The 15,027-nt window shown below is 46.6% G+C and overlaps 1 protein-coding gene across 2 annotated transcripts in view; it reads right to left on the bottom strand.

Annotated features, from left to right (window-relative positions):
- LOXL2 (lysyl oxidase like 2) overlaps window positions 1-15,027 on the bottom strand; it is a 91,148-nt gene that overhangs the window by 66,440 nt on the left and 9,681 nt on the right. For both annotated transcript variants that reach the window (XM_008979119.6, XM_078347221.1), the window contains exon 2: window positions 669-1,106. In XM_008979119.6, the coding sequence (XP_008977367.4) occupies window positions 669-1,023 (355 nt within the window). In that variant the 5' untranslated portion in view covers window positions 1,024-1,106. The remainder of the gene's footprint in view (window positions 1-668; window positions 1,107-15,027) is intronic.

Genomic DNA, 15,027 nt, shown 5'->3' with positions numbered 1-15,027 from the left:
ACAATTTTTAAAAATAAAGTAATACAATTACTTAAAACAATCTTTAAAAATAAAGTAATAAATCTGAACCTCCCAAGGGAGGAAGGACTCGGCTAACCAACGGTGAAAAACCCAAAACATCTCTGTTCCTATTGTGACTAAGCTCACAAGAGCAGGTTAGTGTTAAAAGATGAACTCTACATCCAGGAAGGTGGGGAGTGTCAGCGAACTCTAGCATGTGGGAGCCTTTGTGGGGAAGAGCAAGAGGCTTTCCTAACAGGGAACTATTTGGAGTAAAGTGCCATTCCTCTGGGCTGATGCAGCCCCCAGGCAGACCATACTGCGTGGAGGGAGGAGCACAGTGTGATTTCACCCCCACCTGGGGTCACCAACCGTTCTGGTTTTCCAGAGGTTTTCCCAGGATGTGAGACTTTCTGTGGTAAAGCCAGAAGAATCCTGGGCAAATCAGTACAGTCACTTACTGTGCCCCTCCTAAAGACCCCTTCCCTCTCGCCTTCCTGCAGGGTGAGCCTGCGTGGGCACAGAAGGATGCCAGTCCCTAGATGGGGTGTCACCAGGAATTTACACTTTGTAGTGCGTACAGCTTCCTCTCCCAGGCTGCCCTCAGGGAAGGCTGCTCTGGGCCTTGTCAGGTGACAGCACTCAGATCCAAAGCACAGAGCCTTTACCTTCCCCCTTGCCGTAGGAGGAGCTGGCAGTCCAGGACTTGGCCTCCACGTAGCCCAGCTCCCGGCAGACGACGTGGGCAGCATGGATGGAGAAGTCGTCATCGCACACAGTGCCCCACTGGCCGTCATAGTACACCTCCACCCGGCCCTCGCTGTGCTTCCTCTTCTGCCCGGCCAGGCGAAGCTGAATCTTGGCCACGTTGGCAGGGACCTGGGGCTGGTGATACTCGGGAGCTGGTTGCTGGAAGTACTCAGGGTAGTAGGGCCAGCTGTCATACTGTGCCAGGCTCAGGGGGGACAGGAGGGCCAGCATAGCCAGGCAGCTGCAGAGGGGGGAGCACAGAGGCCTCTCCATCCCAGTCTTCGGGCTGAGGATTCCACAAAGGGGCCCTGAGCAGCTGGGAGGGACAGACAGGGTACAGAAGCAGCAGACGTTTTCTGGAAGAGAGGAGAGATGCGTTAGGTTGGGGAGATGCGGCTATGGAGACCTAACAAAAAGAACCAGCAATTTAATACCCCTTGGCTTAATATGGAAAACTCATCCATTCTTGACGCCAACCCAGCCCCACTCCTACCTTCCATTTCCACCACGCAGGGCTAGGAGTTCCTACCGCCTTTACCCACCACCTTCCCATCTCTCTGGAATGCTTTTTCCAGTAGAGTTCCTGGCAGGGAATAGAGCACACTCCAACTTAATTTGAGGAGAGAGAGAAGTGGGAGGGGGGGAGGGAGGGAGAGGGGGAGAGAGAGTGTGCCTGCGTGTGTGTGTGTGTGTGTGTGTAGAGACAGAGTCTCACTCCGCCACCAGGCTGGAGTGCAATAGCACAATCTCGGCTCACTGCAACCTCCACCTCCCAGGTTCAAGCGATTCCCCTGCTTCAGCCTCCCATGTAGCTGGGACTACAGGCCCCCATCACTATGCCCAGCTAATTTTTGTACTTTTAGGAGGGACGGAGTTTCACAATGTTGGCCAGGATGGTCTCGATCACTTGACCTTGTGATCCGCCCACCTTGGCCTCCCAATGTGCTGGGATTACTGGCATGAGCGACTGCACCCCGTCTGATGAGAGTTTTTTAAGACTATGGACATGCAGGCAGTTCTGCGGAACTAACAAAGGCTGGTATCACACCCCAGAGTTGGCAACTCAGCGTGGTTACCACCCTAGGCTTGAAGGGAGCCTGGGAGTGAGAACCGGAAAGTGGCAGAGGGAGCGCTCTCTCAGGAGCTGCACCTTCACTGGAGGATCTCAGAGCCAACCCATGGCAATGCGGGAACGCGGGAAGGGGAATAAATCCTGGGCTTCCTCTCCTCCCATCTTTGAATCTTTCTGGTGCCTCCTATTAAGCAAACCGAGCCCCCTCCAACTCAGAGCCTCTGCCAAGGGAGCCCATTGAGGGAGACCTCGTGGACTGGCCTCCTGGAACATGGGGGCTGGCAGAGAAGAAGGGCAGCAAGTCTGAAGGGGCAAGGGCAGGATACTCAACACACCCACCCTCCATTAAATGAATGGCTCCCCAAAGCACTACAGGAGCATTTGCTAGATGAATTCTAATTTTCCCATCAGCATTGAGGACTGCAATGCTAAATGAGCTTTAAAATCCTCAAGGTTGGCTGGGTGCGGTGGCTCACGCCTATAATCCCAGCACTTTGGGAGGCCGAGGTGGGTGGATCATGAGATCAGGAGTTCAAGACCAGCCTGGCCAGCATGGTAAAACCCCGTCTTTACTAAAAGCACAAAAATTAGCCGGGTACGGTGGCAGGTGCCTGTAATCCCAGCTACTTGGGAGGCTGAGACAGGAAAGTCGCTTGAACCCGGTGGATGGAGGTTGCAGTGAGCCAAGATTGTGACACTGCACTTCAGCCTGGGTGACAGAGTGAGAGTCCATCTCAAAAAAAAAAAAAAATCCTCAAGGTCATGGTCACTGCATCTGATGGAGCCTACCCCAAGAATTCCTGAGTGAAATCATGCAGCAAGAGACCTCATGTATCTTGGTTCTTCCGTAATTCAGAGAAAGACGGAGACTACCCTAAAAGGGCTGCTTGTTGTCTTGAGAAGAAAGATGCAGGTACCCAAACCAGGATGTACAGGTGGAAACTCGGTGGGGGCATAAGGTATTTTATTTTAACCCTGTATAGAGGAGTAGGCTAATCATATTCCTTTGGTCACAGCACATTGCCTTTGAGGAAGGACTGGATAACTTTCCAGTAGTCAGAGTGGTCCAGAGCTGCCCATGGAGGGATGATCTGCCTTGAAGAGAGGCCGTTCCATGCCTGTTGTGTGACCAGCAGCACCCAGTGCCCCAAGGAGGATGCTGGGCTGGAGACATTAGAGCTTGGGGGACAGTCAGAACTGAGAATTCTGGAAAGCTTTCTGATGTCGCCAGACGGCCAGCCATCCTTATCCTATGACTCACAAACAAGGCTGGAAAGTGATGGATGGCCCCTGACCAGCTACTAACACACAGCCTGACCCCCTAGTGATGTAGATCTGAAGGGAATCAGTGTCCCGGCCACACCTCAGTCCCATCAAAGCACATTTGCATCCTCAAGCTTACCTATGTCTCACAAGAACCTCGGAGAATAGAAGAGGCAGGTATTATTAGGCTTCTTATTTTACAAAAAAATCAAGAACGAGAGAGGATTGGAGATTTTACCAGAGTGGCACAGTTAGTGCAAGCAAAGCCAGAACGGGTCACTCCCAACCTGCCACCCCATGTAAAAAATGTCCTGGCTCAGCCTGGATACAAAAGCCTTTATGATGTGGCACGTGCCTACCTTCCCTGCTTCGACAGTGTCTCTCTTCCCTCACTCCAGCCCTGCCCATGGCACACATCCCATCATATCAGCCTACACCAGCTTCAGTTTTTGTTACCTAGAACAATGCGCCTCCATCCCCTCCCCTCCAAATGGCAAGTGGCATAATTCCTCCTGATCTTCACGGAGACCTTCCCAGGTCCTCCTAGCAGATTGAATGTCTTTCTGATTCCCTTTGGCGTCATGTTTTGCTTGTGCTTTACAACGTGGTCATGTCTGGCTCTGCCACCGGACCCTCAGCCCCAAGGGACAGAAACCACCTCTTTGTCATTTCTGCTCAGCAACACATCTTCCCCTGGATGTGGCAGGCTAGTTTGTAGTAGATAAAGCTTCCTGCCAAGAACAACTAGAAAAGGAAGGTTAAATACTAAAAACATATGTCTGAAGACACGGGAAAGCTACCGAGGCAGCAGGGACTAAAGGAGCCAAGAACCCAGAGAGACGGGAAGGGCACTGAGGTGAGGCTCACGTATGTCTCTGCTTTTCCCTGGAAGGCACTGGCCAGTTCTTAACAGGGTGAGAATCTAAGCAAAGCTGCAGGCGTCTCCAGGGATGGGGGAAACTGGGGGGACTCAGAATCTGCCAAGGATGAAGGGACCCATTCAACAGCTCCGGGCTTTCCGATGCGTTCCTGAAAAGTTGCACTCTAGAAGCGGGGGCATAGGAAGGTCTGACATTCCCATAAATGGAATCCCAGAGAAGAGGAGAGACAGGATGTGAGGACGTGCAGAGGATAAACAATGGAAGAAATAATGGCCTAGAATTTTCCAGAACTGACAAAAGATATCACACCCACACAGTGTAATTTACAAGGAAAACCACATCTGGGCACATCAAAATCCAACTGCAGAAAATACAAGACAGGAAGAAAAAGCTTAAACACAGCCAGGGTAGAAAAGCTGCATTACCTTAGAGCAGCAGAAAGACTAACAGCTGGCCCCTCGACACAAATAAGGAGGCAAGATGTTAATAGTACATTTGCAAAGGGCTGAAAAAAGCAAGTCTGCCTAGAATCTGTGCCCAGTGAAGAGAATGGAGGTAAAATCAGGACACTCCAGATAAACAAGAGGAGCGAATCTGTCACCAGAATATCCACAAGACGGAAATGCTACAGGGAATTATTCAGGCTAAAGGAAAAATCATCCCAGATGTCAGTAAGGAGGCGTAGGAAGGAATGACAGGTATGAGGTGGGAAATGATGCAGGTAAATCTAAGTGAAGATCAGGTGTGTAAAATGGTAAAAATGTCTCATGGGGTCTAAAATATACAGATTATTAAACAGCCATGGCAACCACAGCACAAAAGGCAGGAGGGCCTTAATGGGGTTCAAGTGGTTTAAGGTTCTTGTGTTGTCTGGGAAGTAGAAATACTAGTTTCAACCAGACTTCAGCAAGTCTAACAGACGCATGTTGTGATCTTTATGGGAATCGTCGTAAGAACCACATACTAAAAGAAAAGTAGAACTAACAGGTTAATAAGGAGGGGAAATGGTACAATCAAAAATACTTGATTAATCCAAAATTGAAGCAATAAAACAAAGAAAGGGTAGCATAAAACAGCTGTTACAAATATAAAAAAAATTAGATGGTGGATTTAAACTCCAATACATCAGTAATTACATTAGATAAAATAAATACAATTAAAAGACAACGATCATCAGAATGAATATAACGAAACAATCTAGCTTTCTTTCTTTCTCTCTTTCTTTCTTTCCTTTCTTGATGGAGTCTTGCTCTGTTGCCCAGGCTAGAGTGTGCAGTGGTGTGATCTCAGCTCACTGCAACCTCCACCTCCTGGGTTCAAGCGATTCTCCTGCCTTAGCCCCCTGAGTTGCTGGGATTACAGGCATGCACCACTACGCCTGGCTAATTGTTGTATTTTTGGTGGAGACAAGGTTTCACCATGTTGGCCACACTGGTCTCAAACTCCTGACCTCAAGTGATCCACCTGCCTTGGCCTCCCCAAGTGCTGGGATTACACACGTGAGCTACCATGCCCAGCCCAATCCAGCTTTTTAATTCTTACAAGAGACACCAAGGCTTAATGTAAAAGGATGGAAACAGATATACCATGCATACATTACCCACCGGGAAACTGGTACGAAGTGAGAAAAAACTGACTTAAGAAACTTTACTAGAGACAAAAAGGGACAGTTTACAATAATGAAAGTCAGTCCACAGAGAAGATGTAACTCCTCCAGATGTGTATGCCTTGCTTTAATATACATAAAAGAAATACTGATGGAACTAAAAGGAAAAAACAGATATTCATAATCATAATGGCAGATTTTTACACACCTCTGTCAGTAACGGATGGAAGAAAGACACAGAATAACTCTGGCAATGAAGATGTGAATGACATAATTACCATACTTAACCTAATTTACAAGTTTCTATAAGCTGTACTCAACAACTGCAGAAGGCAGCTGTGCTTCAGGGACATATGGAAGACATTATGATACAACATACTCAGATATTCAGATACAATGACATTATTCAGAATATGATGACCACAGCAGAATTCAGCTACGAACCATTAATAAAAGAACAAGTAGAAAATTCCCAAATATTTGGGAATGGTGGGTGAGGAAATCTATTACCATGCATCTCTGTCCAGCTCACAGTACCAAACTGATTTACTCATTCGACAAGCACATTCGCTGAGCTGTTATTATACCGTAGGCCCTGCTGTGAGTAGAGGTCTTTCCCATGGAGCTGACCGCCTAGCTGGAAGTCACCTACAAGGCTTCAATGTCCGTTCATGGACTGAACTACCTGAACCAGGGGGACCTAACTTTGAATTCAGGAAGGTTTTCCTCTTCTGTGCTGCCTTTTTTTGAGAAGGGTCTTGCTACGTCACCCAGGCTGGAGTGCAGTGGTGTGATCACAGCTTACCGCAGCCTTGACCTCCCAAGGCCAAGCAACCATGCTACTTACCTGCCTGTGTAGCTGGAACCACAGGCACACGCCACCACACCTAGCTAGGTTTTTTAGTTTTTAATTTATCCTCATCTTGTGGAAATTAAAGACAGAAAGCCAATGAATTGCAAAAGGTCACACAGAGAAAATAGCACGTAAAAGGAAGAAAATAAGGGCCAGGCACGGTGGCTCATGCCTGTAATCCCAACACTTTGGGAGGCCAAGTCAGGCAGATCACTTGAAGTCAGCAGTCTGAGGCCAGCCTGAGCAGCAGACACGGCTCTCAATGCTCTAGTGTTTTAATTCACTTGATGTGGTAGGCATCATTATTATCCTTGGGAGGAAACTGAGGCACAGAGAAGTCTGATAAGTTGCCTAAGGTTGCACTGACAGTAAATGCAAGCCAGGATCTAAAGGCACTGGTGGCCTGACCCGGGCTCTGTCCCCACCACGAAGCTCTACTGCCCCCCACCTGGCACTGTCTCCCTCCCCGACCTTCCCACCCTCAGCCCCCAAGGGCTTCAGACATTTCCAGAAACTCTAATCCTGTCCCAGAAAAAATTTTTTAAACTATGTGGTCTTGCAGCACTTTAAAAGGTATCTTAATCTCTGGCTCTGTACATGTGTACACCAATCCACCTATTCTCCCGGATTCTCCAATCTGTGGCACTGCTTTGGCATTCAACTCCTAAATCTTTCCCAGAACAGTGCTCCTGAATTTTTGGCCTCCTTTGTAGGGTCTTCTCCTAATCCCTCCTCTGGGGGGTTGCAACTTATTAAACCCAGCTGCTTTTCTCTTCTTTTAAAAATTACTCTTAAGGTTTTTTCATTTTTTATAGTGAAAGTTACACAAGCTGTAATAAAAATCTGGAAAATGCAAACAAGTAAAAGGAAGAAAATAAGGGCCGGGCAAGGTGGCTCATTCCTGTAATCCCAGCACTTTGGGAGGCCAAGGAGGGCGGATCACTTGAGGTCAGGAGTTTGAGACCAGACATGGCAAAACCCCGTCTCTACTAAAAATACAAAAATTAGCTGGGCATGGTGGTGAGTGCCTATAATCCCAGCTACTTGGGAGGCTGAGGCAGGAGAACTGCTTGAACCTGGGAGTTGGAGGTTGCAGTGAGCCGAGATCGTGCCACTGTTCTCCAAAGAGAAAGAGAGAGACTCCGTCTCAAAAAATATAATAAAATGAAGAAAATAACTTGCAATATCATTGTAGGGCGGGGGGTAACCATTTTCAAAACTGTGTTGTAAACCTCTCCAGTCTTTTTTTGTACACATTTCCTTTTAAAAATTGGAATCATTTTCTAACCTATTGCTTTGTAAACTGCTTTTCACACTGAACAGCATATTACAAACATTATGCCTTACGGAATATTCTTTCATAAGATTTTTATAACATAGTATTCAATCTTACGGACACATAATAATCAAGTTCCTACATTTTTTTTACTGCTGTAAGCATTGTTGAAATGAATATCCTTGTAGCTGAAACTTGGCACAGTCGGGATAAATGCCTAAAAGTGAGACTGCTGGGCCAAAGGGTCTGCACAAAATCAACACTTTTGCAAAACTCCATGAACTGCCTTCCAGAAAAACTATGCCAACTGAAACCTCTGCCAGTATATGTAGGTTTCCCCCAAACCTCAAAAAACTCTGGCTCTGACCATGTTTTCAAACTTTCCTCCATCTGATAAGTTAAAAAAAAGTATTCTGTTTTAACAAGCCTTCTTTTTATTAGGAGGGAGGTGGAGTTTTTTCTTCCCTTGCCCCAAGCTTATTGGCCACCTGTGTTTCCTTTTTGGAGATTATGTCTTCCTGCCTGCTACCCCCTTTTCTACTGAGCTTTTCCCTTGTTGCTTTGTAAGATTCACTTTTCACACTGGCCTCCTTTCAACCTCAGGGAGGAAACACTGCCAGGCGTTCTGGGTAACAACGCTGCCTCCTGCAGGTCAGAATGGGGACAGCGAGGCTGTGCCAGCCTCCATGGGCACCAACATCTCCTCTCTCTGCTTACACTGCTCACACAGGTGGGTGTTATAAGTGAACGGGCACCCGCCTGGGCCCGAAAGCTTAGCACAGCGCCTGGTGCATGATAAGGGCTTAATTAAGATGGGTTGGATAATAACGGGGTATGTATGCATGGCTCCCAGTAGACCTCTCATTCTTGGGAAAGACAGCGGAGGGGACCAGGTGAACCCACAGCCCTGCTGTCAATGTTTATAAATGTCATTTATAAACAGCGGAGAGCTCACAACAGAGCTGCAATGAACACAGACAGAAGTGCTGAGATGATAGTTAGGCTGGCATAATGGGTGGGCTCCATTATACCCAGAAAACCATGTCCTCCTTTTCGATCTTTTCGAAATCCTTCGAGTTTTGATCTCTGTGAAGTAGACACATTCTGGCCTGTGATAAAGTGCCATCAGTGAATGAACACAGTGACAAAGCAGAGGAGAAACTTGCTGACTTGATCCTATCTCCCAAGAGGTGGGAGCCCTATTCTGGGGCTCTACAGAACTGCCGAAGTCCTGAAAGTCTTAGGTGAACAGGACTATTATTGTGAGCTGCACTGTGTCTCTCTGCCCTGCTCTGGTCAGTCTGTCCAGGACCGGAACCCCTTCCTCTCGAAACCCTGCTCCAGCATCAGTGGTCCAGATTCTGCTGCTAGAACTCCATAACGCTTCCTGCCTGGATCTCTCAAGACTGCCTAAAGATGCTCTTCTCTGGGGTGGGCCACTCTCTCTACCTGCTGTGTCTGCTGGAGGCGACGACACCCGATTAGCATGGCTGAACCCACCCCAAACACCTGCTCCCACCCTCAAATCCCCGTGTTTACTCTGGGCCCTGACTTCTCCAGGACTGCTCCGCCCACGCTCAGCTGATGGGACCTAGTGGTCGTCTGGTACCTGACATGCCTCTCTGTAGTGGTTTTAAACAAGCTCAACCCTATGACCCTAGGTCAAAGGGCGAGTAGAGTAGAACCCCTGGCATTCCCCTCTTCCATTGTGTGGACCCTCCTGCCTCTCTGTGACCCTCCTCCTGGAACTTACTGGGACCACTGTTTCCCTAGAGAGGTGATGTTGGGTGTCTTGGAATCAGAACATAGTGTCTGAATCCTGCCTTCCCCACTTCCTAGCTATATTAAGAGCCTCAACTGCTTCTTCCAAATATAGAAATCACCTGTGTGTGTGTAACGGCGATTAAATGAAATAACCTGAAGATCCCTAGCACACAGCATCGACTCACTCTTGTTAATTTTCTTTTTATCTTCCTTTGAATCCAGAACCTCTGATTGTGAGGCTCTGTGCTTCATACTCAATAAATACTGACTGAGTGAATAAACAAATTTCTATTCAAATGTTCACATCCTATCAACACTACCTTTTCCCTCTGACCTAATTACACTGGAAAGCAAGCTGACGAATTCATTCCTTGTCATTTTTCATATTAAGACATTTAAGACATTAAGGAATAGATCAGTTATTTCTAAGGAGACAGCACTTTTGCATTTTTAACAAGAAACTCCTCGATGTGAATTTCTAGATATGAATTTTACATACTGTGCCACGCTGAAAGTAAGGACATTAGGATTTTCATGAGTGGTTAGACCTGACCCATGCCCTTCAAAACAGCTCACCTGCTTGCCTCTGAAATCACTTGTGTAGTAAAGGCAGTCGGCAAATACTGAGGTAATTTATGGGATACGAAGATCTGGGATCAGAAAATCTCACCCTAGCAGATAATCAAGGCTTATGTCTAGACAGGGATTGCGGGTTATAAGATTGGACCTAGGAGGGGCAGAGCAAGGCACGATCCCAGCCCAGCACAGCTGACTTCCAAGGCAATGAGCCAACTCAGCTGCACACACCTGCTTGCCCTGAAGAAAATGAGCCTCTAAATACATGCTGGACATGGATGCTCCAAAGAGGCTGTCAAGACCTGAGGCAGTGAGCGCTGCTGACACAGAGGGGAGAACAGGGTACCTGCAGTTACTTCTGCAGAACCAACAGGGAACAGCAATCCCTCAAGTCTCGCCTCCTCCAAGAAGCCCACGCAGCTTACTTCCAACAATACCTGCATCTGGCTCAGGAGGCTCCAGGGGTTGGAGAGATTTCATGAACTATCTGAGTCAATTTCAAATTGATGTCTCAGAAAGGCAGAAGGAAGGAACAACTTAAAAGTCTCCAACTTTCCCAGCTCTCAGCATGGACAGTGAATTAAAACGTGTGGAAAGGCAATTTGCTTTAACCTTTGGGGGTCTGGCAATTTTATGTTCAAAGACTGGAGGGAGCAATTCCACAGAAGTTTCCCTCATCTGTGAATATAAAGACTTTCCTATTCTCTGCCTGTTTGATGTATTTATTTACCAGTCCCTGGGCCCCCTGCCCTGTTAGAAGAGAATCACCTCTACTTTTATACAGCAACCTGGACACCACATGTGCTGGTGTTGAAGGTGGGCTTCTGTGAAAGAGAAAGTTGGATTTTTTTTTTTTTTTTTTTGAGACAGAGCTTTTCATTCCTGTTGCCCAGGCTGAAGTGCAGTGGTGCAATCTCAGCTCACTGCAACCTCTGCCTCCCAGGTTCAAGCAATTCTCAAAGCACCACACCTGGCTATTTTTTTTTGTCTGTGTGTGTGTGTGTGTGTGTGTGTGTGTGTGTGTGTGTTTCACCATGTTAGCCAGGCTGGTCTCAAACTCCTGACCTTAAGTGATCCACCCACCTTGGCCTCCCAAGGTGCTGGGATTACAGGCATGAGCCACCATGCCCAGCCAAAGTTGGATGTTTAAAAGTAAAACAGAAGTATATTTATTGAACATTCATCAGTATCAATCTGTTTTTGATCAGTATCAATCAGCCTGTGAAAAGTGCTGAGAGGTATTCACTCATTTCATCCTCCTGTCCAGATGAGCACTGCCCAACAGACATGCAATGCAAGCCACATAGGAAAATTGAAATTCTCTAGTAGCCACATTCCAGAAGTAGAAACAGATGAAATCAATGTTAATGATATATTTTATTTGATGCAATATATCCCAAATAGTATCATTTCAAGATGGAATAAACATAAAAAGTATTTATGAGATGTTTTCTGTTTTTTTTGTACTAAGTCTTTGAAATCCAGCATGTACTCTGGGTTTGCAGTGCATCTCAATTCCAAGCAGCGCATGGCAAGTGTCTGGTGGCCCCATATGGTGGTGGCTACCATACCGCACAACACAGCTTTGGACAGCCCCCTGAGCAAGGCATTTTCAGCATCTCTAATCCCCTAAGGAAAAACCGAGGGACAGAAAGGCTACATGATTTTCTTATAGAGTGATCAAGGTGGGCTTTGCACCCAGGCCAGCCAGATACCAGAGCAGACACCCTTATTCACTAATTGTCATTATCACTGTCACTGAGACAAACACCCTGGCATGTCTAGCCTTGCCCAGCAGCCAATTCACTTAAACAGGCTACTCAGGTTTTAAAAATTTGAGCTTCAACTACGAAATGTAGTAGAACCCAAATGATTACAAATAAAGAAAAAACTGAATTTTACTTTGAATAAAATAAAAATAAAAAAACAGGCTGGTGTAGCGGCTGATGCCTGTAATCCTAGCACTTTGGGAGGATGAGGTGGATGGATCACTTGAGGTCAGGAGTTTGAGACCAGCCTGGCCAACATGGTGAAACTCCATCTCAGTAAAATATAATATAAAAGTACTAAAAAATACAAAATGAGCCGGGCATGGTGGGATTACCGCTGGGATCACATGCCTGTGATCCCAGCTGCTCAGGAGACTGAGGCAGGAGACTCACTTGAACCCTGTGAGTGGAGGCCGCAGTTAGCCGAGATCATGCCTCTGTACCCAGCATGGGCAACAGAGTGAGACTTCCTCTCCCAAAAATAAAAAAAATAATAATAAAACAAAATATAAGTGCTCTATGTCTCATGATGTCTTAGCATAAACAAATACGGTAAATCTCCATCTACCCATCCAGACATTTGAGGACATCTGGACAAATGGCAGATACATTTCTCTTCTTCATACCTGTTCTATTAGTCGTTGTTCAGTTAAAAAGAAATAAAGAAGCCTGGTGGAGATACCACAGTGGGAAGAGTTTTTAGGAAACAGGAAGATCTATTCTCAGCATTCCCCTTGGAGGACCTCCAAGGGTGTCTCAGCATTGACAGTCTAAGAAGCATCTGCTCCAGTGAAGTCACCTCAGTCCACACAGTGGAAATTCCAGGACCCTCCTCTACCCTGAATGCAAGCAGACAGCATCTGCCAACTGGGTCAGCAGAACACAGGAAATTCAGGCCGAGGATCTCCACTGCTCTCTTCACACACTCCAAAGAGATGCAGCTTTCACAGGCTGCATCTGTACGGTCCACAAGGGGAAGGCCTCCCAAGGTGCTAGGATTATAGGCACGAGCCAAGGTGGGAAGCCCATCTTGAAGAGTATCCTGTTCAAACTTCATTTTGAGTGAGGTCTGTGAGCTGCTGTGGCGGATAGCCTTAATTATTCACACAGCTGAGCCAGGAGTGGGTCATAATTAGAGGACAAGGCAAGATGCCTAAGGACTGAAGTCTCTGACTGACACAAATAAGAGACCGCCAGGAAAAGTTGGTTGTGCCTGGCTCTTCAGAAAGGGAGAAACTCTCCCCCTAATCTGGTCTCACTGGGTTCTTGACTGAGCAGCTGAGAACGCTCTTATATTCAGTGCAATCCATTCAAGGCTACAATATTCACACAGTTGATTCTGGTATAAGCTTTGCCAACAAGAGGCACTGTGTCCTCGGGGGGTATGAGAGATCAGCAAAGGATTCCTCCACATCACAGGGACTCAGGGAGTAAGGCATGCCTTGTAAGTATCAGCTGGGATCAGCTTACCCCCAGGGTCTTAGGTACCTCCCACTGCAGGGACCCATTCAGACAGCCCGCAGCACACTCTGCCATCTCTCTACTGACTGTAACCAGCATGGACTAGTGGCTTAGTCATGCAGAACCTGGTTCAAATCTTCTCTCTTCCCTTATTAGCTCTGTGACCTAGGCCCACTAAGTCTCAGGATTTCAAATGGAAATAATATGTACTTAAAAACAACCTTTTTATTTTTTTGAGATGGAGTCTCGCACCATCACCCAGGCTGAAGTGCAATGGTGTGATCTCGGCTCACTGCAACGTCTGCCTTCCAGGTTCAAGGGATTCTCTTGCCTTAGTCTCCCGAGTAGCTGGGATTACAGGAACCCACCACCATGCCTGGCTAATTTTTTGTATTTTTAGTAGAGACAGGGTTCCACTATGTTGGCCAGGATGGTCTTGAACTCCTGACCTTGTGATCCACCCGCCTCAGCCTCCCAAAGTGCTGGGATTACAGGCATGAGTCACCATGCCTGGCCAAAAACAACTTTTTTTTAAGGAAAAATATGAAACATCTTTTCTGGCCAGTTGTAAAAATTAAAGATCAAAATTAAATATAAGCAACAGCATTACGCAGCTTAGTATCACTCAAAAGTGTACTTGTTGCTTAAATAACCTGATCTTGGTTCAAACAGGTGCTCCTGCTAGATTCAGGTCAGGTTATTCAAGCAGCTACTACAGTTCTGAGTGATATGAAGCTGCATAATGCAGTTGCTTATATTTAATTTTAATCTTCAGCTTCCCCAAGTGTTATTTAAAGAACTGTGAGCTGCCAGGGCTGAGCCTAGGTAGTTGCTTCTGGATGCAGCTCCTTGCAACAACTTCAAAACTGGAAATGGACTGTGTGTAGTGCTCATGCCTGTGGTAATCTTAGCACTTTGGAAGGTCAAGGCAGGAGGATTGCTTGAGCTCAGGGGTTTGAGACCAGCTTGGGCAACATAGGGAGATCCTGTCTCTACAAAAGAATTTTTTATTTTAATTGGCTGGGCATGGTGGCAAATGCCTATACTTCCAGCTACTCGAGTGGCTAAGCCAAGAGAATCACTTGACACCAGGAGGTCGAGGCTGCAGTGACCACTGATTGTACCACTGCACCACTGGACCCCACTGCAGGGTCCCACTGCACCCTGTACCACCAGGAGACAGAGCTGAGACTTGTCCCAATATATATATATATATATACACACAAAAAAAACCTAGAAATGTACAAAGAATATGCAATATTAACAAAAGCTTAATTATCTAAATAAAAAGTTGTCTTCTCACATACTGTATAAATTACTCATGTGCAACACTGTGCCAAGTCTGCAAATAAGGCTGTTAAGCAGGGCTTGTATCAACCAATGCCTGCTGATCTTGCTGAGAGCTGGGGAAGAGGGATGGGTTGGAGGGGGAGGAGGAGGTTCTAAACCGTGATCTCGCCCAAGGTTCTGAGTTGTCATGAACAGTACTGTTACAACTGTCCGACAAGCATCATTGATTGTAAGACATCGTTAGTCCTTGAAGCACCTGTCACCCTAAGCACTTTCCAGTACATTCCAGAATCCCTGATTTTTCTCATCCCAGGAGTCGTATTGTCCTGATAATGGATGAGTGTTTGAAAATCCTCCATGAGGCCTTACTTAATTTTGACCCAGCAGAGCTAACGGAGGAAAAGAAGAAAACATCAAACTGGCCTTTCCCAGGGTCCTTTTCGGAGGCTACTGCCTTGACACCTGA

This window comes from Callithrix jacchus, chromosome 13, assembly GCF_049354715.1.
Source record: "Callithrix jacchus isolate 240 chromosome 13, calJac240_pri, whole genome shotgun sequence".
Classification (NCBI taxonomy): domain Eukaryota; kingdom Metazoa; phylum Chordata; class Mammalia; order Primates; family Cebidae; genus Callithrix; species Callithrix jacchus.
Note: the sequence above shows the minus strand (reverse complement) of the source record. Positions and strands in the feature narration are given on the sequence as shown.